This window comes from Salvelinus fontinalis, chromosome 3, assembly GCF_029448725.1.
Source record: "Salvelinus fontinalis isolate EN_2023a chromosome 3, ASM2944872v1, whole genome shotgun sequence".
In the NCBI taxonomy this organism is placed as follows: domain Eukaryota; kingdom Metazoa; phylum Chordata; class Actinopteri; order Salmoniformes; family Salmonidae; genus Salvelinus; species Salvelinus fontinalis.
The window spans coordinates 41814364-41841993 of record NC_074667.1 but is presented as its reverse complement, the minus strand read 5'-3'; the positions used below and the strand labels follow the sequence as shown (position 1 = coordinate 41841993).

The window sequence follows — 27630 nt, the reverse complement described above, 5'->3', positions numbered from 1 at the left end:
CTCCTCAGTAACACAGAGGGGCTACGTGGGCTCGCTGTGTGATATATGAAGTGCTCATGTTAATCATACAGCAGATGTCTCCCAACAATGGGACCAAGCCATTAACCCCTTCATGCTGCTGGAGGCCAAGGGCACATTGGTTTTGGACAATCACCAATCTGCCCTCCTTACAGGATAATGTATGCTTTAGTTAGTGATCCAAGCCACAGTTACGTTAGTGTAGAAAGTGTGAACAATTCCAAAAGTTTTAAAATAATTTTTATACTCTCCCATTCCTCCAGAGCTCATATGGTTTGACTGTTTGGTCTCTGAGTCAGATGTCTACATTGAGGTGGCAGTTAACTGCCTCTGCTTCCGTTCTTGGTTCATTGTGCACTTGGTGTTGTATAATGGACAATATTGTGGGAGCTTAGAGAATTAAATCAGCTATCATGCTTTGTTGTCTGAGCTTCATTCAGTCCATTACAGGGTTGTCAGACAGCCTCTCATTGGATGTGATGAGGGTGAGGTCTTGAGGAGGATTGTGGAAATGCGGACAGTAAAGATGGTGACGTGAACCGTTGTTTGGAAGGGGGTCTGGTCGCCTGCCTGGTGGGGGAGCGTTAGGGGGACTGTATCCAGAAGGGGAGTGTCGCTTTGGCCGTTGCTGGTCCTGCGGAGGATCATGCAGTGGGGGATGGGAGAGGAGTGACTGGAGCAAAGCATCAAGTACTCCCCCTCCCTCGCTCCATCCCTCCCCAAGTCGCAACCCCCACCCCCAACTAACTAACCACCATGTAGGCTGGCAGGCAGCGACCGCAGCCTGTTTCATGTTTCAGCCCTGGTTAATTCATCCAGCACATTCCCCAATGACGTTTTAATATGTTCTCAAGAGCCACTTTTTCCTTTTGATCGCCAGGATTTCAAATATCAGCTTTTTAATTAAAAGAACATCACTAAGCGAGCATGCTCGGCTGATTTAATGAGCGACCTAGCCCACTGATTAGCATGATCTAACAAATGGCTCTCTTGCTGGTTTTACTACTCCCACACTCAGAGATTTAAACCTCCCAACTCCTACCCTGCTAAAATGCCCCGTCTACAATAGCAGCATGTGGTAAACTCTTGCTCGGCTGCTCCTCCCCAAATCTTTAACCCAGGTGAACCCCACTAATGTCTACAGAGGACTGACTTCCCCACTCCTTTGATGGAATTCTGATTGGACTGTGATCCCTGCTTGCTGATTGGCTTGTAGCAGTGGATTAGGCCTGCTTTCCTGCTGAGAGCTCTCTGGTCCTGTATGTCAGTGTTCTGTTCAGGTGGAAGAGAACTGAATTTAGTTCCCATGAAACCCTAGGCAACCTCGACCAGGCTTCAAAATACTCTCATTTAAACTTGTTAACTTCCCTTTTTGTCGATTTCACCTTGTAAACCTCAATTCCTGAAACTCCAGCAAACCTTTTTAGAAACCAATCTTTATTTTATGTTGAACGTTCCAGTCTGTCTTTTACACAATTCCATGTCCATGGCACCAACATCTCTGAGTGGATAATTCAAAGGTAGCCTACTTCATACAGACTCAACCTCATGGACTATGGCATGCCTCCACTTTGATGTGGCTGTGCACTGACACATATTTTTGTAAAGGTAGGTCTCTCTTTTGATTGCACTTGACTGTAATGAATGGCCACTGGAAGGAGGGCCATATAATCCTGTCAAGGTGCTGGCAGAACAAATCTGTTCCATGACTACCACAATCCCAAGCCTGAGGAAGCTTTAATAACTGTAATGAATTATCCAGGGTCATCCAAGTGCAAAAGTCCCTCTAATGAATGTATTTAATTACCACAGTGGTCCTAGGTCAGCTATGTCTAGGGCTGTGACTGTCATTGAATTTTGGATGATGGTTATTGGACAGCCAAATGACTGCCGTGACCTTAATAAAAGTTTCAATATAAAAAAAATAACATTTCGTTTTGACTCTCCTCTGCTTCTGACTGCATAGAAGTAGAATGAATAGAACGGGCGTCCCCATTCAAGTCAATAATGATGGCATATTGGGTAGACTGGCTGCCATTGCGAGGAGCAAAGTAGGAAGTAAAAGCCGGAAGTGTATCTGTCATTATACAACATGTGGGTCTAATCCTGAATGCTGACGAGCTTCAATGCCATAATTGTCTATTCCACAATTTACCGCTGGCTAAATCTATGACGTTAAAATGCCTATTTACTCTGTTCCATCTGACTGCGCAATCCACTGTCGCATCAGCCCAGCCATGCTATTTATAAACTTGATCGCCATTATAAAAAGCATCTAGACATTATCTCACATTTATTTTAGACTAACATTTAGTTTTCAACAGCAGAGATTTGATACACCTTGCTGTCTGTCTCTTTGACATTTGCAACATTGTTTCAATATTCAAAATCCATCTCCAGCTGTCCCTTAGTAATGAATGTGTAGGGGTCTGGAGTCGGAATGAGACAGATAGGCAGATATCGTTTCTCAGCCAGTCGAAATCATGAATAGGCTTGCATCATTTTTATGAATATATATATACAAAGAAATTTCAATTGAAAAAAGCTCAAATTAAATGAAGTGGAGCTAGTTAGTAGTCTTTACAGCTTCAGTGTTAAGTGATTGTGTTAGCTGTGTTGTTGGCTAGCTCCTCAAGTGTCCTGAAGAGAGAGCACATTTTCTATGCCAGTTGAAATTGCGCCTCATTAGCTCATTGTTATGGATGTATCCAAATAAATGTCACTATTCTTTTTGACGTTTGCTGTGACTGTAAATTGGTCATTGTTGGCTAGCTAGCTAGCTAGCAAGCAAGCAAGGGATAAGAACGTTGCCAGCCAGTATGGAAAGGGAACATTTAGAACGAATGTCTGGGTCGCGTTCATAGATACAGAACAAAAAGACTGAACTAATGGGTTGCGTTTCTGGCAACCGAACCAATAGAACAAACGAACAGCCGGCTTGGGTAACAACCCTAGATTTGTGTCGGGACTATATCTTGTGGAAGGATAAAATAGTATGAATAAATTAATAAAAATAACGTTTTTAATGAAAATATGTAAATCATTATTTGAATAGGTTGGTAACCCATTGTATAAAAGTTATAATGCGGTCGTTTGGAGGATATATTGGCACGGTTTGCCGGCATTGACTTCATCTCGGGCCTAACACCCCTGCCAATATATCCTCCAAACACCAGTTTATCGGGCATTATCACTTAAATATGTGCTGTGATTTGGTGATTCAACTCAACTGACGTTACAAAAATCAGTTGACATTTTAATGAACATTTTATGTTACCATGGAAATTATTGCATTACAATACCATGCAGCCATTGCGAGTGTACCCATGATTTAGTAGTTCGTTTTTACATGAAAAAAGGTTTTACTTTCTAACCCTACCACCCCTCCCCTCATTGGAGTAAACTAGTGAACAACAATGCTTAGGCCTCTACTTCCAGCTTATACATACTATATACATTTTATAGACACAGTCTATTTTACAATAGTTCTATTTTGTTTGGTTTTCCTCCTGTGTTTCCTCTACCCTCAACCTCTTCCATCTATTTCTGATGTCCATCGGGTTTGATTTCTATTTGCCATATCTTTTCAAACTGTGCTCTTTCACTAAAGTTCTGAACCTATATACTTTTTACGGCACAGTATGTTTTACATTAGATATCTTGTTATTGGTTGTTATTAATCCCAACTTTCAGCTCCAATCAACCCCTTCCATCTATCTCCTAACACCATCCATATTGGATTTCTATTTTCCATATATTTTTCAACTGTGCTGTGATGTTTCACAAAAGTTCTGAACCTTTCTACTCTCATTGTTTCTACAGATAGTAAATTGAAAATATATATATTTTTAAAAGTATTTATTTTTATTATTATTATTATTGATCGATTTGACTATGACTTTTCAGATCACCCAGTAGTGCTATCTGCAGGGTTCCTGGAGCTGTGACCTAAAACAAGCTACATATGGACAGTACCAAACAAATTATCTAATGATTCTGTCTCTTCGCCGCAAAATTTGCAGAGCTGGAAAGGTTGTATCCCCCATATAATTATTTTTATTTTTTTATTTCACCTTTATTTAACCAGGTAAGCTAGTTGAGAACAAGTTCTCATTCACAACTGCGACCTGGCCAAGATAAAGCAAAGCAGTGCGACACAAACAACAACATAGAGTTGCACATGGAATAAACAAGCGTACAGTCAATAACACAATAGAAAAAAAGAAAGTCTATATACAGTGTGTGCAAATGGCGTGAGGAGGTAAGGCAATAAATAGGCCGTAGTAGTGAAGTAATTACAATTTAGCAGATTAACACTCAAGTGATAGATGAGCAAATTATGATGTGCAAGTAGAGATACTGGTGTGCAAAAGAGCAGAAAAGTAAATAAAAACTATATGGGGATGAGGTAGGTAGATTGGGTGGGCTATTTACCGATGGACTATGTACAGCTGCAGCGATCGGTTAGCTGCTCAGATAGCTGATGTTTAATGTTAGTGAGGGAAATATAAGTCTCCAGCTTCAGCGATTTTTGCAATTCGTTCCAGTCACTGGCAGCAGAGAACTGGAAGGAAAGGCGGCCAAACGAGGTGTTGGCTTTGGGGATGACCAGTGAGATATACTTGCTGGAGCGCATGCTACGGGTTGGTGTTGTTATCGTGACCAGTGAGCTGAGATAAGGCGGAGCTTTACCTAGCATAGACTTGTAGATGACCTGGAGCCAGTGGGTCTGGAGTCGGAATCTATAGCGAGGGCCAGCCGACTAGAGCATACAGGTCGCAGTGGTGGGTGGTATAAGGGGCTTTGGTAACAAAACGGATGGCACTGTAATAGACTGCATCCAGTTTGCTGAGTAGAGTATTGGAAGCTATTTTGTAGATGACATCGCCAAAGTCGAGGATCGGTAGGATAGTCAGTTTTACGAGGGTAAGTTTGGCGCCGTGAGTGAAGGAGGCTTTGTTGCGAAATAGAAAGCCAATTCTAGATTTGGTTTTGGATTGGAGATGTTTAATATGAGTCTGGAAGGAAAGTTTACAGTCTAGCCAGACACCTAGGTATTTGTAGTTGTCCACATATTCTAGGTCAGAACCGAACAGAGTAGTGATGCTAGTCGGTCGGGCGGGTGTGAGCAGCGAACGTTTGAAAAGCATGCATTTGGTTTTACTAGCGTTTAAGAGCAGTTGGATGCCACGGAAGGAGTGTTGTATGGCATTGAAGCTCATTTGGAGGTTTGTTAACAGTGTCCAAAGAAGGGCCAGATGTATACAGAATGGTGTTGTCTGCGTAGAGGTGGATCAGCGAATCACCCACAGCATTAGCTACATTGTTGATATATACAGAGAAAAGTAAATAACATTCTATTGGTTGCAAGAATTTTGTATAATTTAAATTGTAAAATTCTAAGTTTTGAATCAGGCGTCGTTTTGCGTATCATTTTATAAACCATGTGCCATGGAATCGGTAAGTCAAAAATCTCTTCCCAACTATTTTGTAATCTACTGTATATGGCACGGCTGTACATTTTTTGGTCCTTAAATGAAACTGGTATACTTTTTATTTATCACAATTTTCTTTAACCAATTATGTTCTTTAATGCAGGGCAGACAAACAAGTTCCTTCCTTTTCCCCCCTTCCACTTTCCTTTTCCATTCTTGCGGTGATGTTCCAATTAGTTGGTTGTAATGTTGGGTAGAACATTTCCATATGGTTTTGTTTGCTGTGTGTGTGACAACTCCACCAGTCCTACAGTTGAATTTGGAAGTTTACATGCACTTAGGTTGGAGTTATTAAAACTAATTTTTCAATCGCTCCACACATTTGTTGTTAACAAACTATAGTTTGGCAAGTCGGTTAGGACATGCAAATTAATTACTTTAAAAATCATACAATGTGATTTTCTGGATTTTTGTTTTAGATTCCGTCTCTCACAGTTGAAGTGTACCTATGATAAAAATTACAGACTTCTACATGCTTTGTAAGTAGGAAAACCTGCAAAATCGGCAGTGTATCAAATACTTGTTCTCCCCACTGTATATTATCCATACATGTCAGTTACAGTTATACGTTAGTTGCCCCAGCCCTTCCCACTTCATATTAATTAGATTGAACTGTGTAGATCCAGGTGTCTCCCCCAATGAAACTGTGTGATCCCAAGGTCACACACAGTCTGGTTTGTTGTCAAGATAAGTGTGTGTACAAAGAAATTTCAGACTTCGTTGTTTAATGGTTGGTCAGCACTTGGTATTACACGAAGCGTCAGAAATGAGGGTTACACAAATTGCCTCTGAAATGATGATCTGTGCAAGAGTTCACACGGCGCGCCCCTTATTCAAACTGTACAATAACAAGTTCCATCGGGGAATTTTGATGTTCCTACGTTGATATAAACAAACTAGCAGCCGTAACAGAAATGCAATAGTTTATAGAACAGCTTGGCGATTGCGATTTTAGAGGGTGTGAAGATATCTATAGCCTTTTTTCTCTCCGAGCAGATTACTAATTTATGACCTTGCTCTCTATTGAACTTGGAAATGGGACCGTGGCTTTGATGTAGTCAGTTGGCACTGAACGTGCTGCACATACTCTATCTGCTGGTGTTGAAATAACCAAGATTCTGGGCTGTGTCTCTGCTCAACCTCATTACCCACTAACCCTGAGGTACCTTCTGCTCTGCCATGGCACTCGTCTCTACTGGAACAAACATCTGCTGCTTGACACAGCCCCACTCTGCCCTAGATCAGCACATGCAATGTAATGCCTGGCTTACACTCGCACATTCCTACTGTATATAATGACAGCAGTGTGATGAATAACAGCTTTGAGACCAGGTTAAAAGGTGCTATTAATATAAGAGTTATAGCAATGATGATTAATGGTACTGATGTGGTTGTCTTTTATGCTAAGTGTATGACCTCTACAGGAGCTGGAGACTAACAACAGTTGCTGTCTTGTCTCCATCTTTGGAGTGTCATATAATGTACATGTACGTAAACATTTATCCCAATGTGTCTGTTTGTTTTTTTAGAAAGAAACGGATAGGGCAGAGGGATGGACGCGCTATAGGGGACATCTCTGTCCTCAGTGTTGTGGTGACTGCCCACATGATCCTGATCCACTGTGACTCGGCTGGCATTTTTTGGGCACCGGTGACATAGAGCACTGTGCTCGAATTAGGCCGGGCACACTCCTTCAAGAGCTTCTCTGTTGTCTCACACTCTCGTCCTCTCTGTCTCCATCTCTCTTTCTCAGTCTCTACCTCTCCTCTTGTCCCCATCTCTCCCTTTTTTTCTCCAGTTTTCTCTGGTATGTATCTCAAGCTCTCCCTCTCTCTGCTTCTGCCCCTTACTGTACTTCAATTTCATCCAGGAAACTTAAACTGTCAACATTTGTAGCTACGTTGAGCGTCAACTCAATCAAATTCCACAAATCATTTCAATTCTTTGCACATTTTCAATACACTTTTTTTGAATTGTCATGCGAGCCAGTAGCCATGACTGCCTACTTGCTGCCTAACAGGCTGGCACCCAGGCTAGGCTCAACTGACCCAAACTGTAATTTTATCATGGTGTTGGCTACAGATGGTGGAAGTCATCCAATCCTTTCTAGCCTTTTCATTGTGTTGAGGTGACATTTCTTTAGTAATGCACCAAAGGGAGCTGAATCTGTGCCATTAAACATTTACCAGATGGTTGGAAACAGGATTCTATTAATATTTTAGACAATGAAAGTTGTCTATCTGCCTCCCAAAGTCCCCAGCCTGAGAACGTTCTCTGCTGTATGTGTAAGCCCACACACACTGTAAGTTTACAGTAGCAAGCATGTCAACAGTAGACAATAATGACTAGAGATTTTGATTTGGGACTGGATGTTTTCTGCGAAGCAGTCTCTTTTTTATAGATGACATATTCCAGTGAACAGAAGTTTAAACAGATGTACAGTGCACTCAAAGTATTGGGACAGTGAACAATTTTCGTTTTTGACTCTGTACTCCAGCACTCTGTTGTGCCCAATATAAATGAATGTTAAATAATGTATTGTGTCATTTTGGAGCCACTTTTTATTGAAAATAAGAATAGAATATGTTTCTAAACACTTCTATATTAATGTGGATGCTACCATGATTACAGATAATCCTGAATGAATTATAAGTAAAGATGAGTGAGTAAATTGGACACACAAATATCATACCCCCAAGACATGCTAACCTCTCACAATAACAGTGGAGGTTAGCATTTTTGGGCGTGTATGGTCTACATCTCCCATAAAGTGGAGAGGTCCTCTATTGTCCCACCCTCAGGCTATCAGATTAAGAGCTTTTCCCAGGGTTGATATAGGTCAGGGTGTGTGTAAACTATCACATAAAGTCATGTGTATGTCATGTATAATAGTTTGGGATCTGAACTGAATAGGGACAGTATTAGAAAAGGATTTCACACTCTGACATAATCAAATGATAAATGGGATCTAGATTTACAGCAACATTATCGGAATAGCTTGATCCCTGAAGAGTTCACTGTACTGTATTTAGAGTCTGGCGGACTGTGTTACCAATGACGCTTTGTCTTAATCTTGTCATATATATACATACACACACACACACACACACACACACACACACACACACACACACACACACACACACACACACACACACACACACACACACACACACACACACACACACACACACACACACACACACACACACACACACACACACACAGTGGTGGCCTGGCGCTCATACAGGCTCAGTGTGTGTTTAATCTCTCCCTGGCGCCACTTCTCTGCTGAGAGCATTCCTGGCACACAGAGGCCATGGGGGGGTCAGCCATAGGGCTGGCAGGGCTGTCACACTCCAGAGCTGGCACCTTGTCCCTTCACCATCCTTTCTGCCCCCCACCCCCACCCCCTTTTCCCAGCAACAACCTCCACTCCTAAAGCAGAGCTTCCTTCTCTACAGAGGCACCCCTTTTTGAAGGACGGTCTGATTTCTATTAAAGAGCAGATTCTCCTCGCATACTGTTTCCAAGTCTCTTTGTCTGTCATGGACCTCTGCCCAAGCCTTCATCCAAGAATGCCACATGGCAGAGAACATAATTAAGGGAATGTCTGCTCTCCTGATACGTAGCCTAAACTTTAAGCTTCTCAATTCCATGTGTTTTGTTTTCCTATTTTCTGGCTCTTGCTCCATTTGGGGATCAGTGGCTACATGACTGCCTGTGATGATGGGCAAAGAAAAAAGGAATCCTAAAATGCCAGGCTTGAAAATAAGTGATACGCTATTATCTTGCTTTATATTATCGTGGTGAATTCTGAAGGAGTATTTATAGGCAACTAGGCTTACAGTTGAAGTCGAAAGTTTACATACAAGTCATTAAAACAAGTTTTTCAACCACTCCACAAATTCCTTGTTAACAAATTATTGTTTGGGCAAGTCGGTTCAGACATCTACTTTGTGCATGACACAAGTAATTTTTCCAACAATTGTTTACAGACAGATTATTTCACTTATAATTCACTGTATCACAATTCCAGTGGGTCAGACGTTTACATACACTAAGTTGACTGTGCCTTTTAAACAGCTTGGAAAATTCCAGAAAATGATGTCATGGCTTTAGAAGCTTCTGATAGGCTAATTGACATAATTTGAGTCAATTGGAGGTGTACCTGTGGATGTATTTCAAGGCCTACCTTCAAACTCAGTGTCTCTTTGCTTGACATGATGAGAAAATCAAAAGAAATCAGCCAAGACCTCAGGGGAAAAAATGTGTAGACCTCCACAAGTCTGGTTAATCCTTGGGAGTAATTTCAAAAAGCCTGAAGGTACCACGTTCATCTGTACAAACAATAGTACGCACATATAAACACCATGGGACCACGCAGCCGCCATACCGCTCAGGAAGGAGATGCGTTCTGTCTCCTAGAGATGAACGTACTTTGGTGTGAAAAGTGTAAATCAATCGCAGAACAACAGCAAAGGACCTTGTGAAGATGCTGGAGGAAACGGGTACAAAAGTATCTACAGTGGGGCAAAAAAGTATTTAGTCAGCCACCAATTGTGCAAGTTCTCCCACTTAAAAAGATGAGAGAGGCCTGTAATTTTCATCATAGGTACACTTCAACTATGACAGACAAAATGAGAAAAAAAAATCCAGAAAATCACATTGTAGGATTTTTTTATGAATTAATTTGCAAATTATGGTGCAAAATAAGTATTGCAGGAGGGACTGGTGCACTTCACAAAATAGATGGCATCATGAGGTAGGAAAATTATATATATATTGAAGCAACATCTCAAGACATCAGTCAGGAAGTTAAAACTTGGTCGCAAATGGGTCTTCCAAATGGTCAATGACCCCAAGCATACTTCCAAAGTTGTGGCAAAATGGCTTAAGGACAACAAAGTCAAGGTATTGGAGTGGCCATAACAAAGCCCTGACCTCAATCCTATTGAAAATTTGTGGGCAGAACTGAAGAAGCGTATGCGAGCAAGGAGGCCTACAAAGCTGACTCAGTTACTGTCACGCCCTGGCCTTAGTTATCTTTGTTTTCTTTATTATTTTAGTTAGGTCAGGGTGTGACATGGGGGATGTTTGTGTGTTTTTGTCTCGTCTAGGGTGTTTGTATTGTCTAGGGGGTGTTTGTAGAGTTCATGGGGTTGTGTTCATTGTAGGTGTTTATGTAAGTCTATGGTTGCCAAGATTGGTTCTCAATTAGAGACAGCTGTCTATCGTTGTCTCTGATTGGGAGCCATATTTAGGCAGCCATAGTCATTAGGTAGGTTGTGGGTGATTGTCTATATGTGTAAGTGTATGCACTTATTGTTTGTATTGCTTCACGTTCGTCTGTTTGTTGTTTTGATTTAGTTTGTATAGTGTTCGTTTCGTTTGTCTTCTAATAAAGAGAAGAATGTATTTATATCACGCTGCGCCTTGGTCCTCTTTCATGTAACGACGAACGTGACAGTTACACCAGCTCTGTCAGGAGGAATGGGCCAAAATTCACCCAACTTATTGTGGGAAGCTTGTGGAAGGCTACTGGAAACGTTTGACCCAAGTTAAACAATGTAAAGGCAATGCTACCAAATACTAATTGAGTGTATGTAAACTTCTGACCAACTGGGAATGTGATGAAAGAATTAAAAGCTGAAATATATCATTCTCTCTACTGTTTTTCTGACATTTCACATTCTTAAAATCAAGTGGTGATCCTAACTGACCTAAGACAGGGAATTTTTACTAGGATCAAATGTCAGGAATTGTGAAAAACTGAGTTTATATGCATTTGGCTGAGGTGTATGTAAACTTCCGACTTCAACTGTATATACTTAAATAGGCTAATTATGTGACGTATTTAAAATATTACTTTCTTTTTCAATTATGCAACTTATCAAAGCTGCTGAAGGTCTTCTGACTGACATGTAACATATGATTCGGCATGCAAATGTCAAAAAGCGAAAGCAAGATGTGAATTGCCACGTTTAAGGATGAGTTTGCTGAATTGTGATGAGCTCAGTGCTGTCATGATAAAGATGGCACTGGTGCCACTCGTCACTACGTTGACTTGAAGGATAGGATGTGGTATAAGCCTGTGTGATGTGGTATAAGCCTAAGCCTGTGTGGAAAAGGCACCGAGGCACTACTTTCATCTCCCCAGATGAAATGTTAAATTGAATCTCCTTGCCATGGCTTTGCCCCTCTTTCCCAAAGCATCTGACTGTTTTCCATTTTTAATGTCCCTCTGACACGTTCTCCTCACCAATTTGTTTCTGTGTGTATACCTTTCTGTGTGCACAGACAACACAGATATGTGTGTCTGAGAGAGAAGTGCCCCTTCCCAGTCCTCCCTCCAGCTCTGTTCACTCTGCTCAGTGCGGGAGTGGCTTGACTGGCAGCAGAAGGATTAAAGCAGTGTCAGACATGCTGCTCAGTCTTCCTTTCTCTCTGCTCCTCGCTTCTCTACTCTCTTCCCGCTTTCTCTCTCATTTTGGCGCTGGGTGTTTAAACATGCCCTGTGCCAGCCTGGGATCTGTTAGCTGCCACAGTGTTGCTGCCTGTTTGTGTAGTTGGTTGGGTTCTCTCCTCCACCAAAGCTCAGCTGAGGGGTTCTGTTCTCTGGCCCACATCCAGAGCCCCCAGACAAAGAGACTATTGATTACAGTGGAAAGGGAAGAGGCTGGGGCTTGTTTTCACGACAGGTTTGATTTGATTAGGCGTGTTTTATGTTTGCCCTTCAGGCAACAGACTAGCAAACACTGCTACAAATAAACCCTCTCTCTCTCTGGTGACCTTAAACACACAACGCTGTAGATAAAATGTATAACAGAGTCAAGAATAGGATTGGTTTCAGATCTTTTTTTGGACAATTTTATCTATTGATTTTCACAGAGATCCAGACAGACGGAGACAGGAGACGGGATGATACTGTAACAGAAAACATCAATAACACCAGTAATACGTTGTATAAATGTATTACCTACAAATCCTTACAAATGCCTCAACCACAGAGTCTGTTTGAGATGGTGAGAGGAGATGGTTGGATGATGTTGGAGAGGGCCGTGATTGTCTAACTTATGATTCCTGAACTGGGATCATGTTGACTTGTCAGGAGCAGAGGCATGTATTCACACATGCCAAGGAAGCCAGGTTTCCCCAAAAAAATGGACCAAGAGAAAAACATTTCTTTCATCTCTCTGTGTTTCATAAATGTCCTTCAATTCGCAAGAGGCTGAATGTATCTCACCGGAGAAAGCATCCGAGCGAATGAAACAGCCCCGCTTTTGTCTCTGTGTGTAGCCCATCTATCTGATGCTGTCTGATCACAAAAAGTATGACATTGTTGCTGCTCGTAGCATTGAATGCAAGGGAAGCCAGCGATCATTTGGCTTCTCTTGATAATTAAAAAAATAAAATAATAGCCCATCAACGTTGAGCTAAACTGAGTAAGCTCAGCTGTGAAGGGTCTTGGCGCACCAAAAAAAAGGGAAGCCCGTTTTGGATTTGGCTTCACACCAATTACATCAGAAGCCAAATGTCATTGACAGAAAACTTTAATTGTTGCATCTTGTGTTGTCCTCCGGTGGCTAGCTATCTAAAATCGTCCCTTTCCTAAGTTAGCCATGGATGGAGATAGGGATTTGTACTTGTTGTGTCAAGGCATATGAACTAACAGGTTATAGAACAAACAACGCAATTATCATAACACCGGTTGTAATATAGCATTTCTTTCCTTGGCTTCCCCAGTGATTGTATCCACGTACCGCTACTATCAGGGAGTTCTGAACAACAGAATACATTATGTATTTAGCCAGCAGCATACCACCCTGCATACCATTGCTGGCTTGCTTCTGAAGCTAAGCAGGGTTGGTCCTGGTCAGTCCCTGGATGGGAGACCAGATGCTGCTGGAAGTGGTGTTGGAGGGCCAGTAGGAGGCACTCCTTCCTCTGGTCTAAAAAATATCCCAATGCCCCAGGGCAGTGATTGGGGACACTGCCCTGTGTAGGGTGCCGTCTTTCGGATGGGACGTTAAACGGGTGTCCTGACTCTCTGAGGTCATTAAAGATCCCATGGCACTTATCGTATAAGTAGGGGTGTTAATCCCGGTGTCCTGGCTAAATTCCCAATCTGGCCCTCAAACCATCATGGTCACCTAATAATCCCCAGTTTACAATTGGCTCATTCATCCCCCTCCTCTCCCCTGTAACTACTCCCCAGGTCGTTGCTGCAAATGAGAACGTGTTCTCAGTCAATTTACCTGGTAAAATAACGGTAAAAAAATAATAAAATAAAAATATAATTCTGCTCTTTAAATACATTTGCAGCCTGAAGGCATCCATTTTTAATGGAGACCTAGGTTATAGCTACCTGTGATATGGTTCAGGTTCAGCCCATGTCTTTTTTCAATGCTAGCACTGATGTTGTGTAAGTTCTCTTGATGAGAGGATCCTTTAAAATTGATGGGACTTCTCTGCTTGTTAGCGACATGGCTTACTTGTTACTCCACTTTTTGTTTCTTGTTATTTCTGATGAGTCTGTCTGGGTTTTTTTCCCTTCATTATTTCACTCACTGTGCAGTCCTCAAGATTATATTTTCTTTAAGAAGTTTTCCTCTGTATTGTCAATGTGGTTTACAGTAACTGGAATGAGTTCTGCACATCAGCTTACTAAAGGAATCACTCAATAGGGTTTGAAGTATATAAGGTATTGGATAATTGTGGGCTGAGATGTATTTTGTAATGCAAGGCCGTAGGAAGGAATTGATAGGATGGCGTTTCAAACAACAGTAGTAAAGGCTAGAGAAGGATGAGCTGTCCTTGTATGTGAAGGGGAAAGGACATTTCAGATGTGTATAGCTCATTATACAGACAACTGAATAGCCTTATCTTATTAACCCTTTGGATGCAGGGAGATGGATATCTGTGTTGTGAATACATGCAAAAAACTGAGTTAAAAAATTGTTTATTATACATTTTGGTGATGGAAAAATGCTTTCAGTATAAACCAGATAGGTGTATTAGCTCTTCTAGGTACTTTCCTTTTTTTATATATAATATAATCTTTGACAACTAACAATGACCAAAATAAAAGCTAAACAGTTCGGGAGAATTGAAAAATTGGGACCCTTGTTGATTTTGTCAAAATGTTTGAGCATAAGAACATTGCATTGGTCATGGCAAAATGTGTAGAATTGCAGGAAACAATCTTGAAAACTGCTAAATTCTCTCCGCTGGCAAGATGGGGGGCCTCTAAAAATGTCTTACCCGGATTGAACCCAGTCGCATTGATTGCCAAGCCTCCTGCCACTCCCACCATCTAAGCCTCTTATATATCCAGAAAAAAACCTCAGTACTGTTTGTGATATAAATCCAGGTTCTGTATTATTAATACTGTGCTTCTCCTCTTTCTCTCATGTCAGATGGGATCCACTCTGTGTCGGCCCAGTGTCTGCTCCAGGTCACCATCATCACAGACGAGATGCTCTCCAACAGCATCACACTGCGATTGGCCAACACCTCCCAGGAACACTTCCTGTCCCTGCTATTGGCCCAGTTCCTGGAGGGCGTGGCCCGCGTGCTGTCAGCTGACCGTGAGGACGTGGTGGTGTTCAACATCCAGGACGACACGGACGTCAGCGCCCGCATCCTCAACGTCAGCCTGTCTGTTGCCGTGCCCTCGCACAGGGAGGACCCGCGGGGGGGAGGAGGGGGGCGCGACAGGGTTGGCAGAGGGGCAGCAGGGGCCAGTGGCGGGGCAGAGTTCTTTGGGTCTGAGGAGCTTCAAGAGAGGCTGTACCTGAACCGCAGCCTGCTGGCCCACATCTCCTCCCAGCAGGTGCTGCCCTTCGATGACAACATCTGCCTGCGAGAGCCCTGTGAGAACTACATGAAGTGTGTGTCTGTGTTGAAGTTCGACAGCCTGGCACCCTTTGTGGCGTCCGACACCATCCTGTTCCGGCCCATCCACCCCATCGCCGGGCTGCGCTGCCGCTGCCCCACGGGCTTCACAGGAGACTACTGTGAGACAGAAATCGACCTATGCTACTCCAAACCCTGCGGAGCCCACGGCCTGTGTCGCAGCAGAGAGGGAGGCTACACCTGCGAGTGCCTCAATGACTATACTGGTGAGTGACCTCTCTCTTGATTTGATGTTTCATAACAGATGAAGAAATTTCACATCGTAGATATAAACTGTCCTTAAATACATCTAAAACTAAAAGCATTGTATTTGTTTCAAAACATTCTCTAAGACCTAAACCTCAATTAGAGTTGTACATAAATGGTGTGACCATTGAGAAAGTTGAGCAAGCTGAACTCCTAGGTATAACATTGGATGGTCAATTATCATGGTCAGGTCATATTGACAAAGTTGTTGTAAAGATGGGGTACGTTTCTTATAAAACATAAAAATCCACTGTACTAGTTGTTCAGGCCTGGTCTTGTCCCATCTTGATTACTGTCTGGTAATATGGTCAAGTGCAGCAAAGAAAGATCTAGCAAAGCTGCAGCTGGTTCAATACAGAGCAGCACGCCTTGTCCTTAACTGCACATACAGAACTAACATCAACAGCATGCATGCCAGTCTTTCCTGGTTGAGGGTTGACGAGAGAGTAACTGCTTCTCGTCTAGTTTTTATGAGAAATATTACTGTGACAAATTACAGATGGTCTGCATAATCAAATAACATTCAGCTCAGACACATTTCATACCCCACAACACATGCCACCAGGGGTCCAAAATGAATTCCCAGCAACTCAGTTTTATACAGAGCCATGATCGCATGGAACCCCCTTCCATCTCTAATTACTCAAGCAAACAGCAAAATGACCTTTTAAAAACAGATTCAAAGACAACTCATGGAATGGCGGGGAATGGAATGTGAGGGGAAACACACAAGCGCACTGTAACACACCATTTTTTTTAGTTGTGTTTGTATAATTTTTTTGTTATTGTTGTATTTTGAATTTGTGTAACTGTCCTTGTGTAGCAGTGATTTTAGTACTTGCCATGTTTTTGTTGACCCCAGGAAGAGTAGCTGTTGCTTTTGCAAAAGCTAATGCGGATTCAAATAAATAAATGAACAAATGTACAATTCACATAGAAAACCACTTGAAAAATGTTGAATGTATGTGCATCTCCTGTATTTATAGTGAATAGCCTTATTCCGGTCATAGACACAACAATGACAATATGCAACGACATCATTCTTGCCACGTGGTCATAAAGTTAATTTTCCTATCTAATGTCCCATGGGAAATTCTATGGATGTATACATCATCATTCATTCATGTCATCCTACCCTCTGGTCTATATATTGACCCTGACATGTTACAGCCTGGCTAAAGCCCTATACAGTGATGAAACCCATTCAGCTGGACAGGCAGTGTGATGACTAGTTCATTTAATAATCCCTAGACCAATTAGGTGGGACTGCGATAAACATGCGCCAGCCGGTTAACTGTTCATACTTCCTACCCTTCCCCACTGTTGGAGAGAATGAAAAGTGCAGTCTGTGTGTGAGTAAAAACCCTACATCTCAATCCAGCAGGGATCAGTGAAAGATTATGAACTGGTATAAAGGAAGTATGTGTCGGAAGTCTGAATCAACGACACGTTCTGTTTTTGTTGAGCTAACATCAGGGTCTTACAATATGAGAGAAGATGGAGCAAGATGAAACTTGGCTGACATTCTGCAAATTTTCAGTATCGATTTTCAACATTCAATCTCAATACAGTTTTCTGTTATCAAAACTAGAATCTGCTATGAACAGGGTGCACTAAGATTTGTAGACTTGACCAAAGTTTCAAAAAATTGCGTTGTTCCGAGTGCAGGGGCGAATTGAGTTACTGCGCACTTCACAGAGAAGGCGTTCCCTAATGAAAATATGCAAAAACACGGCAATAGGATCTCGCTGGGTCGTCCTTGGCTCTGCCCACCACCTTGCTTTTTCTGCCAATTATGTTTAATTTGCTCCCATTGGAAAAGATGCCAACGATATATCTTGGGTTAGTTACTGGTATCTTTGGTATTGCCTTCCTGGGGCCTCTTTTGGCCTGAGGTCCTGTAGAGCTTGTAGCATTATAGGGATGAGTGTGTCTGAGAGGGGGAAAACAATAGTAATTTGGCCGGTCAGCAGCAGAGTATCTCTGGGAGGAATAATGGAAGGAAGTGCTGAATTATGTATGGCTACAGATGGAGAGGGAGAAAGAGAGTGTGTCTTCCTATCTTAACAATGCCCCCTGGTAAAAATACCTGGAATTGAAAAGTGTAACAAAGAATACGCTGTAGAGACGGTGGGCTGTGAGGATTGGTGCAAAGGAAGAACTTTTAAAATGTTACATTTTTTTAAGATACTGAGGTACTCTGATGTTAAGCAATTACTATCTCAGCCCCAATCTCAAATGGGTTTGCTTTTAGTCTTTTTCCACTTAAAGCAGATTTAGGAAGGAAAGATGTGCACACTGCTCCAAATATTATGCATTTCAGGAAAATATCGAAGACGATCTGGTTTCTCTCTGCTGAAGGTGAGAGAAGTAGACAAACTAAGAGTGGATGGGGAGAATGAGAAGGGAATGGAAATATGCTAATATGAGTGATTACCAGAGTTTTTGCCCTCTGCTATATCAAAGGGTTATGGAGTTACATGAGTTAATTTGATTTCACCCAAGCCCTGCGCTCTCCCTATGTGACATATACTATGTTCTTTGAAGTTCACCGCTTTTCTAGTTGGATAAAAGCATGAAATGTGGTTGGATTCTCGCTCCTTTCTAGAAAGATGGATTCAGTTTTTAAAGGGTTGATCTTACATGTACATAATTGTTGTCACTTTTACTAGACCAGTGGGTTATCTCCATTTATTAAACAGTGTATACAGTTTAAAACCATACCCTCTTGTGTGGTTCAAATCTTGGCAAGACCAGTCCTTGTTTAACCTTCTTTTTACAAATCACTATGATAATATTGACTGTCAAGCAATGTGTTTTTGTAGATCTGTGTTTCTGGTTTAGGTTAGCTAGCTAGGTAGAGTGTGTTTTTAGTTTTGTTTGGCTTCAGATATTCTGTGCAGCAATACAGTGAGGGACTCCACCACCACATTTTGAAATGCAATGATTTCTATATATTATCATCTCTAGATATGATACCCTCAATTAACCCTGCAGTCTCCACTCCAATTTATTTCACATATAGAATACCCCTTTCAGGATCTGCTGCCAATATTTTAGGATATCATATTGGCTTTGGAATTCCCTCCAGGTCTATGCAGCTAATTAAATGGGCCAACAGCACTGATTACAATGGTGGTCAATTATAGTGGTAGTCTCTTATGGTCTCTTCAGTGGATTAGACACTTAAGGGTATCTTATATATTATGCTAAATCAATGTATTTATTTTTTATTTAACTAGGCAAGTCAGTTAAGAACATTCTTATTTACAATGACGGCCAAACCCTAACCCGGATGACGCTGGGCCAATTGTGCGCCGCCCTATGGGACTCCCAATCACGGCCGGTTGTGATACAGCCTGGAATCGAACCAGGGTCTGTAGTGACGCCTCTAGCACTGAGATACAGTGCCTTAGACCGCTGCGCCACTCGGGAGCCCAATGTAAAAAGTGTTTCTGCCACTTCCATTGGACACATTCCGATTGTGTGGGAGAACATAATATGTTGTTCTAATAGTGAGTGGGTGTCACTCAGAGGTTCGGGTTGAGGACCACTCTTTTGGTCCATACTGCTGTGGGTGTGTGAGAGCTGAACTGTGGAGGATGATGGTGTGTGTGAGCCATGTCAACTCAGCAGAGTGATCCTCATCAATCTCACTTAGATCAGGGTCTGTACCGCGTTGAGCAGGCTAGCTCATTTCAACTTCATCTACTGGGCGTGCCTACCTGCTGGGTAATCAGAGTAGTAATATGATCGAGACATGCAGTTATGCCTGTGTTAGGGTGATTCATAAATCATCAACTTTTGCCTTGCTCTAATATTTCCTCAAACAAAGCCTCTGAGAGAACAGTCAACCTCTCCTCTCCAGATCTATCCAAGACTGGGCTGGGTTGATGGGGTTGTCCTAGATACAATCTACAGCTCCTGTTGTTCAACATGACTGACTGTTGGATTTGACACTCCCACTGTGCTGAAAGCCACTGTGTATGGGTGTGGGGGGTCAATTGGCTGCTCTCTGTGTGTGTGTGTGTGTGTGTGTGTGTGTGTGTGTGTGTGTGTGTGTGTGTGTGTGTGTGTGTGTGTGTGTGTGTGTGTGTGTGTGTGTGTGTGTGTGTGTGTGGGGGGGGGGGGGGTTTGAATTGCCTACTCCATGTGGGTGGGTAGGTAATTGCTGTGTGTGTGCTCGTGTATGTATGTGTCTGTGTTCCCGTGCTTGTGTGTGGCGTGGAACTGCTGGGGCCCGTGGGCGTTGCCAGATGGCAGTATGATGGAAAGCGAGAAAAAATAACAGAGCAGAGCAGCCATCAATTTCACTCATATTGGGAAGGACTGAGCGAATGATTAAGCCTGGCTGACTCAGTCTGGTACAGGACAAATGGACTGAGAATACTCACATACAACAACTTACTTTTAGCTCTTACCTTTAACATGTCTTTTTTTGTTTTTTGTTTTTTGAATCCCATTTTCTCCCCAATTTTCGTGGTATCCAATCGCTAGTAATTACTATCTTGTCTCATCGCTACAACTCCCGTACGGGCTCGGGAGAGACGAAGGTCGAAAGCCATGCGTCCTCCGAAGCACAACCCAACCAAGCCGCACTGCTTCTTTAACACAGCGCGCCTCCAACCCGGAAGCCAGCCGCACCAATGTGTCGGAGGAAACACCGTGTACCTGGCCCCCTTGGTTAGCGCGCACTGCGCCTGGCCTGCCACAGGAGTCGCTGGAGCGCGATGAGACAAGGATATCCCTACCGGCCAAACCCTCCCTAACCCGGACGACGCTATGCCAATTGTGCGTCGCCCCACGGACCTCCCGGTCGCGGCCGGCTGCGACAGAGCCTGGGCGCGAACCCAGAGACTCTGGTGGCGCAGCTAGCACTGCGATGCAGTGCCCTAGACCACTGCGCCACCCGGGAGGCCCCACCTTTAACATGTTTTATACACCATCTCCTCAGCTCCAATCTCACTACAGTATACTGCGCTGTAGCATATTTCTACACACACTCTGCCCCATATATGAAAGGAGGCCCCAGTACAACACGGTTGTTGCTGCTGCAGACTTTTACTTTGATCTAATCAAGCATTTCTTTATGTTGTCGTTAGTTCTACCAGTAGCCTATAGCACACAAATGCTGAAAGCTTTATATTTCAGTATTTGATGTTGTATTAATCAATTCAAAAATCAAAGCATGTCGTAGGAATGCCTCATGGAAGCCTCCAATATTACCCCAACTGAATTTGAATTTGGCAGATCATAGGATTGTGTTTTGTGAGATATTAGATACTGTTATTCATATAACGCTCCTATAGTCTCGGTTTTAGTCCACTCACCTCTGGTCTAGCTAGTTATAAAAAGCATCAGTGTTGTTTCGTGTAAGCCTGTTATCTGGTCCAGGTTCATCACCTGGCCAGTGGCGTAAAGTACTTAAGTAAAAATACTTTAAAGTATTACTTCAGTGTTTTGGGGTATCTGTACTATTTATATTTTTGACAACTTTTACTTCACTACATTCCTAAAGAAAATAATGTAATTTTTACTCCATACATTTTCCTCTGACACCCTAAAGTACTAGTCACATTTTTTATGCTTAGCAGGACAGGAAAATTGTACAATTCATGCACTTCAAAAGAACATTCCTGGTCATCCTGCCTCTGATCTGGCGGACTCACTAAACACAAATTATTCGTTTGTAAAGATGTCTGAGTGTTGGAGCGTTCCCCTGGCTACTTTTGATACAAGTATATTTTAGCAATTACATTTAAGCAATTACATTTACTTTTGATACTTAAGTATATTTATAAACAAATACTTTTAGACTTTTACTCAAGTAGTAAGTACTGGGTGACATTCACTTTTACTTGAGTCATGTTCTATTAAGGTATCTTTACTTTTATTAAAGTATGATAGTTGGGTACTTTTTCCACCACTGCACCTGGCCCATGCTGCAATGTGTTTGGCACGGTGGGATCACAATTATGCCACTCTGTCACCTTCACTACTAGTGACTGGAATCAGTGGATGGGATATAGAATAATGTTCGACATGGCCTGGATTCACCCCTACCTGATTTTACATGGTAGTCACACCAGGTTAGCTGCAACTGAATAAATTAAGTGTATTCTTCCAGCAAATTGTCAGTATGATTGGTGGGTTGGTGTTGTGTTGAGTAAGCCCTGTCGATAGTGCCAGGAGCATGTAGTGTTGTCGTCCCAGCGTTGAATTATCTTAACTCTTGTATTCCTTCACGTCCTCAGGGAGAAACTGCCCATATGAGGACTCTCTACCACTCTGTTTCACTTAGGAGAGGAGACCATGCATTTCAGTTACCTAGCAGCACAGAAATGCCCGTTTCCATTTTAGATCTGTAAAGGGGTCTCAGCAGGAGGAGTTAGTTACAGCCCGCCATTTAATCCCCCCTGCTAATTCACACACCATTGTTTTTTAAAAGACGCAGCTGAACAATTACACTAATCTAAGGATCATATGAATTAGTCATGGTAATCATTGTCTCTGTTATCACCACATTAGATAAAATCAAGATCAGTGGAGATGCCAGCTATGGGCTGAGACTGAAAGGTTTCTGTGTGAGCCTATTCTTCTGGTGACTCTTATCTATTGTGTGACTCATTGGCTGTTGTTGTGTTTGATAAGCACCTCTGTCTCACCTCTGCTGAAGAGAACAGAACCCCATTTTTTTAAATTAATCTGAGTGCCTTGTCAACTGGGGAGATTTGATATGGTGGTTGGAGATGAGGCGTGTGTGTGGCATTAGTGTGTTGTAATTAGTTTAATAAGGTTACCCTTTCAAGTCCCTCATGAAAACATGACATGTTAATATATGGTAAAATCTGAGGAGGAATCCAACAAACCTACTTTCCTTTTGGAAATGCTTGTATTTCAAAGTGCCACATGATTTTCTAGGTCAATTTTGTCAAGTTTTCCACAGTATAATGCTTTCAAAGCTTTTGAATTGCCGGTTTTATATCTATTGGATTGCCACAAAATGGTACACTTTCTCTCATTGATATTTACCATGCTTGAGTAGTTAAAGTGTGTGGTGTGTCTCCTCCTGCCTAAAACTGGTCCCTGCACATTTTGACAGCCTTAATGATTCATGTTTGCAGTAAACAGAGAGTTGGAGAGGGCAGGGGTAGTAAATGCTTCCAAAAAAATGGATTTGCAAGCTCCTCATATGGCCCAGCTCACTTAGCAACCGAGAGCTGTTGTTCCAGGACCCTGCACCTGTTGTGGGAGGACATCCCAGAGGGATGCCTGACAGAAAAACATTGGCCCTGTTTATTCCCAGGTTACCGTATAAACAACAGAACAGGCTCAGGTGACTGCAGGGCGGAGACCGGATGCTCACTATAATGTCTCTTACTGTCTTCTGTACAGTTTCTGGATAGGTACTTACATGGATAGAGCCAGTACGGTTAATGTGTGAAATACAAGCATTTCCAAAAGGAAAGTAGGTTTGTTGGATTCCTCCTCAGATTTGACCATATATTAACATGTCATGTTTTCATGAGGGACTTGAAAGGGTAACCTGGTAGGTTTTTTAAAGTAAACAGAACGCTACCATTTATCCTTTCTGAGTGTTAGAAGATTTTTCTACCATAAAAAATGTAATTTTTGATCTGCGTATGATTGTAACTGTATAAAGAAGAATACATCACATTTAACTTTGAAGCCTCCTCAGTAAAAATGAGGCCCCTGTAGAGCCCAAGCTGACTTTAGAGGAAGTAGAAGACTATCCCAGTGGCCCAGCTTCCTACAGTAGCCCAGCGTTGGCTGCAGCAATGCTTGACCACATCAAGCCCTGACTAATGTCCCCTCTTCCCCTGATTTGTTTAAAGAGACAGAAGTAACTTTTTGCCTGAGGCGAGTCACTGATTTAATTTCCTCACGACTCATGCAGGTAGTTTTTTCCCACTCATGCAGTTAGTGTTTTTTCTACTAGCGGTAGCCAAGTGTCAACAAGCGCCATCAAGGAAACAACAAATTGTCATAGTTCGCCAGGGTAAAGTGACTGTTCTTCTGCCTGTGTAGCCCACCACGGTACAATGCTGACTACTGTCATGGCAATGCATCATAGGATAACATCCACATCTTATCAAAGCTTAATCCATAATGACCACAATGACCTTGCAGTTGGATGAATGAGTGAATACACCCTACAACAGTAGTAAAACAAAGGGTTCCCTTAATTGTCTTAGACTGAGAATCCTGTGATTGGCTGTGACTGGCTGTAGGATGTACAACACAAGCCCTGTGTATGTATAGTCTATAGAGATGTTGTCTTTTTCTGTGTGGTGTGAACAGTACAGTAGCTCTACACACAGTGGAAGTGTTCCGTGCTGCCGAGTGGCTCTGACACACATTCCAACTCGTGCAAGGAGGCGTGCAGTCTCACCATAGCAACTGCAGCTTCTCATCCAGAGACTGGAGACCAATAGAAGTTGTAAGCAGTGCGCAGGGCTACACGATGCATGAAGGCTTACTAACAGTTCCCCATTGCCATAGCACTCTCTCTGTCTCTCTCTGTCTGACTTTCTCTCTTTTTGTCTCATTCACTGTCTGAAAACTGTCTCTTCCTTGCTGCGTCCTTTGACTTCTTCTCACCATCTTTGCCTCTCTCACACATTCCCTCCCTCTCGGGGAAGGCTCGTGGTAAATGCTGGAGGCATAATGCATCTTGTCTTGCCCCATATTAAACCGCAGCAGTAGTCTGGTGAGATTAGACACTAGTGAAGTTGAACTGGAAGGGAGGACCAATTCATTTTTTTTACCCACAGACTGTCCAGGGCTGGCACTGAAATTTGTCACCTTGATAGTTGTAATTCTGACAGGTCTCTTTCCCTTCCCCCTCTCTCTCTACCCCTCTCTCTTCCTCCAGGCAAGTGGTGTGAGCTATCGTCCCGCTCCGGGCGCTGTGGCCCAGCTGTGTGTAAGAATGGGGGCACCTGTGTGAACCTGCTGGTGGGAGGGTTCAAGTGTGAGTGCCCATCTGGCGGATATGAAAAGCCCTACTGTGAGATGACCACCAGGAACTTCCCCCTGCAGTCCTTCCTCACTTTCAAGGGCCTCCGCCAGCGCTTCCACTTCACCCTCTCCCTCTCGTAAGTACAACTAATACCCCACACAGTGGGACATTGTGCCATCTCAATCATTCACTTTCGTAGTACAAAGTAGCTCCCTAAATATAGTACTGTGATTCACTCCTTCTCTCCACCTCTCTCGTTCTTCCTCCCACCACTCCACCCTCTCTTTCTCTCTTTTTTATGACTCCTCTCGAACATTACTCTTGCGCTCTCTTTAAATGATCACTTCATGCATTCCACAACTGCTCTTATACGCTCACGCCTCTTAACGGCCTGCCTCCCCTCTCATTTACATAAGCTTCCTGGTGTTTCATAAGTTACTGAATCATTTAATAGCCGTAGTCTTTAAAAGGCTCATCTTCTCTAGCTGGGTTTGGGTTCCCTGAGCATGGTGAGTATGTATGGTGAGAGAGGTTTCTAATGGGGACTGTAGACTTACTTTTTCTGCAATCCTTGTTAGCGGGCCTCGGCGGTGGCATTGTATTATCCTCAAAGTGGGCAAAGGTGTTTTAGTTTGTCTGGAAGCGTGACTTCGGTGTCCGTGACGGGGCTGGTTTTCTTGTTGTTGTCCGTGATTTCCTGTAGACCCTGCCACATACGTCTTGTGTCTGAGCCATTGAATTGCAACTCCACTTTGTCCCTGTAATGGCATTTCGCTTGTTTGATTTCCTTGCGGAGGGAGAAGCTATACTGTTTATATTCAGCCATATTTCCAGACCTTTTTCCATGGTTAAATGCGTTTGTGTGTGTGTGCGTGTGCATATGAGATGAACTCCTACACCTAGGGGGCTTTCATCCTGGTATGCCTTGATATTTTGGGAATATGTATTTGCTCTCAATTAACGACCATCCAGTTTTATATGAGCACTAAAACATAATGGTGTCATTTGTCTGATACAGGTAGAGCAAGTTGTATTTCTAGACCAAGATCAAAGACTAGTATCTTGTGCGATGTAGCCAGGGGATGGTGGTGCTTAAATAAAACAGATGAGTAACACTGAACACAGTCGATCACGGAAGTACATTCATGTAAATGAGACAAGGGTACATTCATTTGAATGAAATGCTCCATCCCAAGTGACAATAAAAGCACCACCGTGGGTATAATATCCCGTCATAGCAAAGACAATACCCCCAGTTGCTATCACTGTAAAATTACATGGCCATTTTTATATATATATTTGTGATGTTTTCTCACTCTAGAAGTTCTTGGCAGGGCTTGAAACTAGCCATTAATGAGTAGTGGTGATAATGATATGCCTTTGTGAGTTTTATGGAAGTGGTGGCCTTTGTTTAAATGTAGCTCAGATGGCAGTCTTTTGGATCTCTTTCTTAAAAGCCTTGGCCTGTAGTTCCCAGATTGCTCCCAGAGCTGTGAAGTAGGTGGTGTGTAAAGCTGGGGATATAACAGCTAACACCCAGCAGGCTGTCTATCAGGGCGCTCTGTTACCTAAACCTGGCTTGATCAGGTTACTGTGATAAAGAGCTTTTCTCATGGGGAACTTCAGTGAGGTGGAGCCTATAGACTGCACTACAGTAGAGCGAGAGTTAGCAGGAAGAGGAAATTGTGTGTTGGAAGTGTGTCTGTTACCAGAAACAGCCTTAGTAGCAACATTTGTGTCACATATTTGAATAATACCTCTCACATTGTTAGTATTCATGTCAGGTTTGGCCATCTAGAGACTTCCTCAATGCACATGTCTAATACAGTCACATTAACTTGCCATTATATCATGGCCCTTGGCCCTTCCATATGTCAATATATGTAGACTGGTTGTTAACTTTGCTAATGGCAGCCTAATGTGACATATAATGTTGCCAGAGGAGTCAGTTATGGTTGATTGCACTCAGTCCGGGGGGATCTGGAAGCTGTGTGAAAAAGCCTTGAAAACCTATTCATTGATGACAAGAAGGCCAAGCCATAGATGAAAATAAATCATATTTCTAGATGCTAACCATAATAAACAACACACGATTTTCTGTTTCAAACCAAATCCAACTGTATTTGTCATATGCTTCGTAAACAACAGGTGTAGACTAACAGTGAAACGCTTACTTACGGGGCCCTTCCCAACACAGCAAATAGAAAGATAATAACACAAGGAATAAATGCACAATGAGTAACGATAACTTAGCTATATAGATGGGTTATCAGTACCGAGTCAATGTGCAGGGGTACGAGGAGAATACACACAAGTATGTGGACACCCCTTCAAATTAGTGGATTCGGGTATTTGAGCCACACGGTGCTGACAGCACACAGCCATGCAATCTCCATAGAAAACATTGTCAGTAGCATGAACTTACTGAAGAGCTCATTGACTTTCAACGTGGCACCGCCATAGGATGCCACCTTTCCAACAAGTCAGTTTGTCAATATTCTGCCCTGCTACAGCTGCCGCGGTCAACTGTAAGTGCTGTTATTTTGAAATGGAAACGTCTAGGAGGAACAACGGCTCAGCCATGAAGTGGTAGGCCACACAAGCTCACAGAACGGGACCGCCGCGTGCTGAAGCGCATAGCGCATAAAAATCTAATGGCCTCAATTACAACACTCACTACCGAGTTCCAAACTGCCTCTGGAAGCAACGTCAGCACAAGAACTGTTCATCGAGAGCTTCATGAAATGGGTTTCCATGGCCGAGCAGCTGCACACAAGCCTAAGATCACCATGTGCAATGCCAAGCGTCGACTGGAGTGGTGTAAAGCTCGTCGCCATTGGACTCTGGAGCAGTGGAAACGCATTCTCTGGAGAGATGAATCACGCTTCTGTGATTCATTTGGCAGTCCGGCGGACAAATCTGGGTTGGGCAGATGCCAGAATAATGAAACCTGCCCGAATGCATAGTGCC

General features: G+C 42.7%; 1 protein-coding gene across 4 annotated transcripts in view; it reads left to right on the top strand.

The window, feature by feature from the left end:
• Positions 1 to 27630, top strand: part of celsr2 (cadherin, EGF LAG seven-pass G-type receptor 2) — a 77067-nt gene that overhangs the window by 16785 nt on the left and 32652 nt on the right. For all 4 annotated transcript variants that reach the window (XM_055915817.1, XM_055915814.1, XM_055915809.1 and 1 more), the window contains exons 2-3: positions 14933 to 15637; positions 24574 to 24796. In XM_055915817.1, coding sequence (XP_055771792.1) covers positions 14933 to 15637; positions 24574 to 24796 — 928 coding nt within the window. The remainder of the gene's footprint in view (positions 1 to 14932; positions 15638 to 24573; positions 24797 to 27630) is intronic.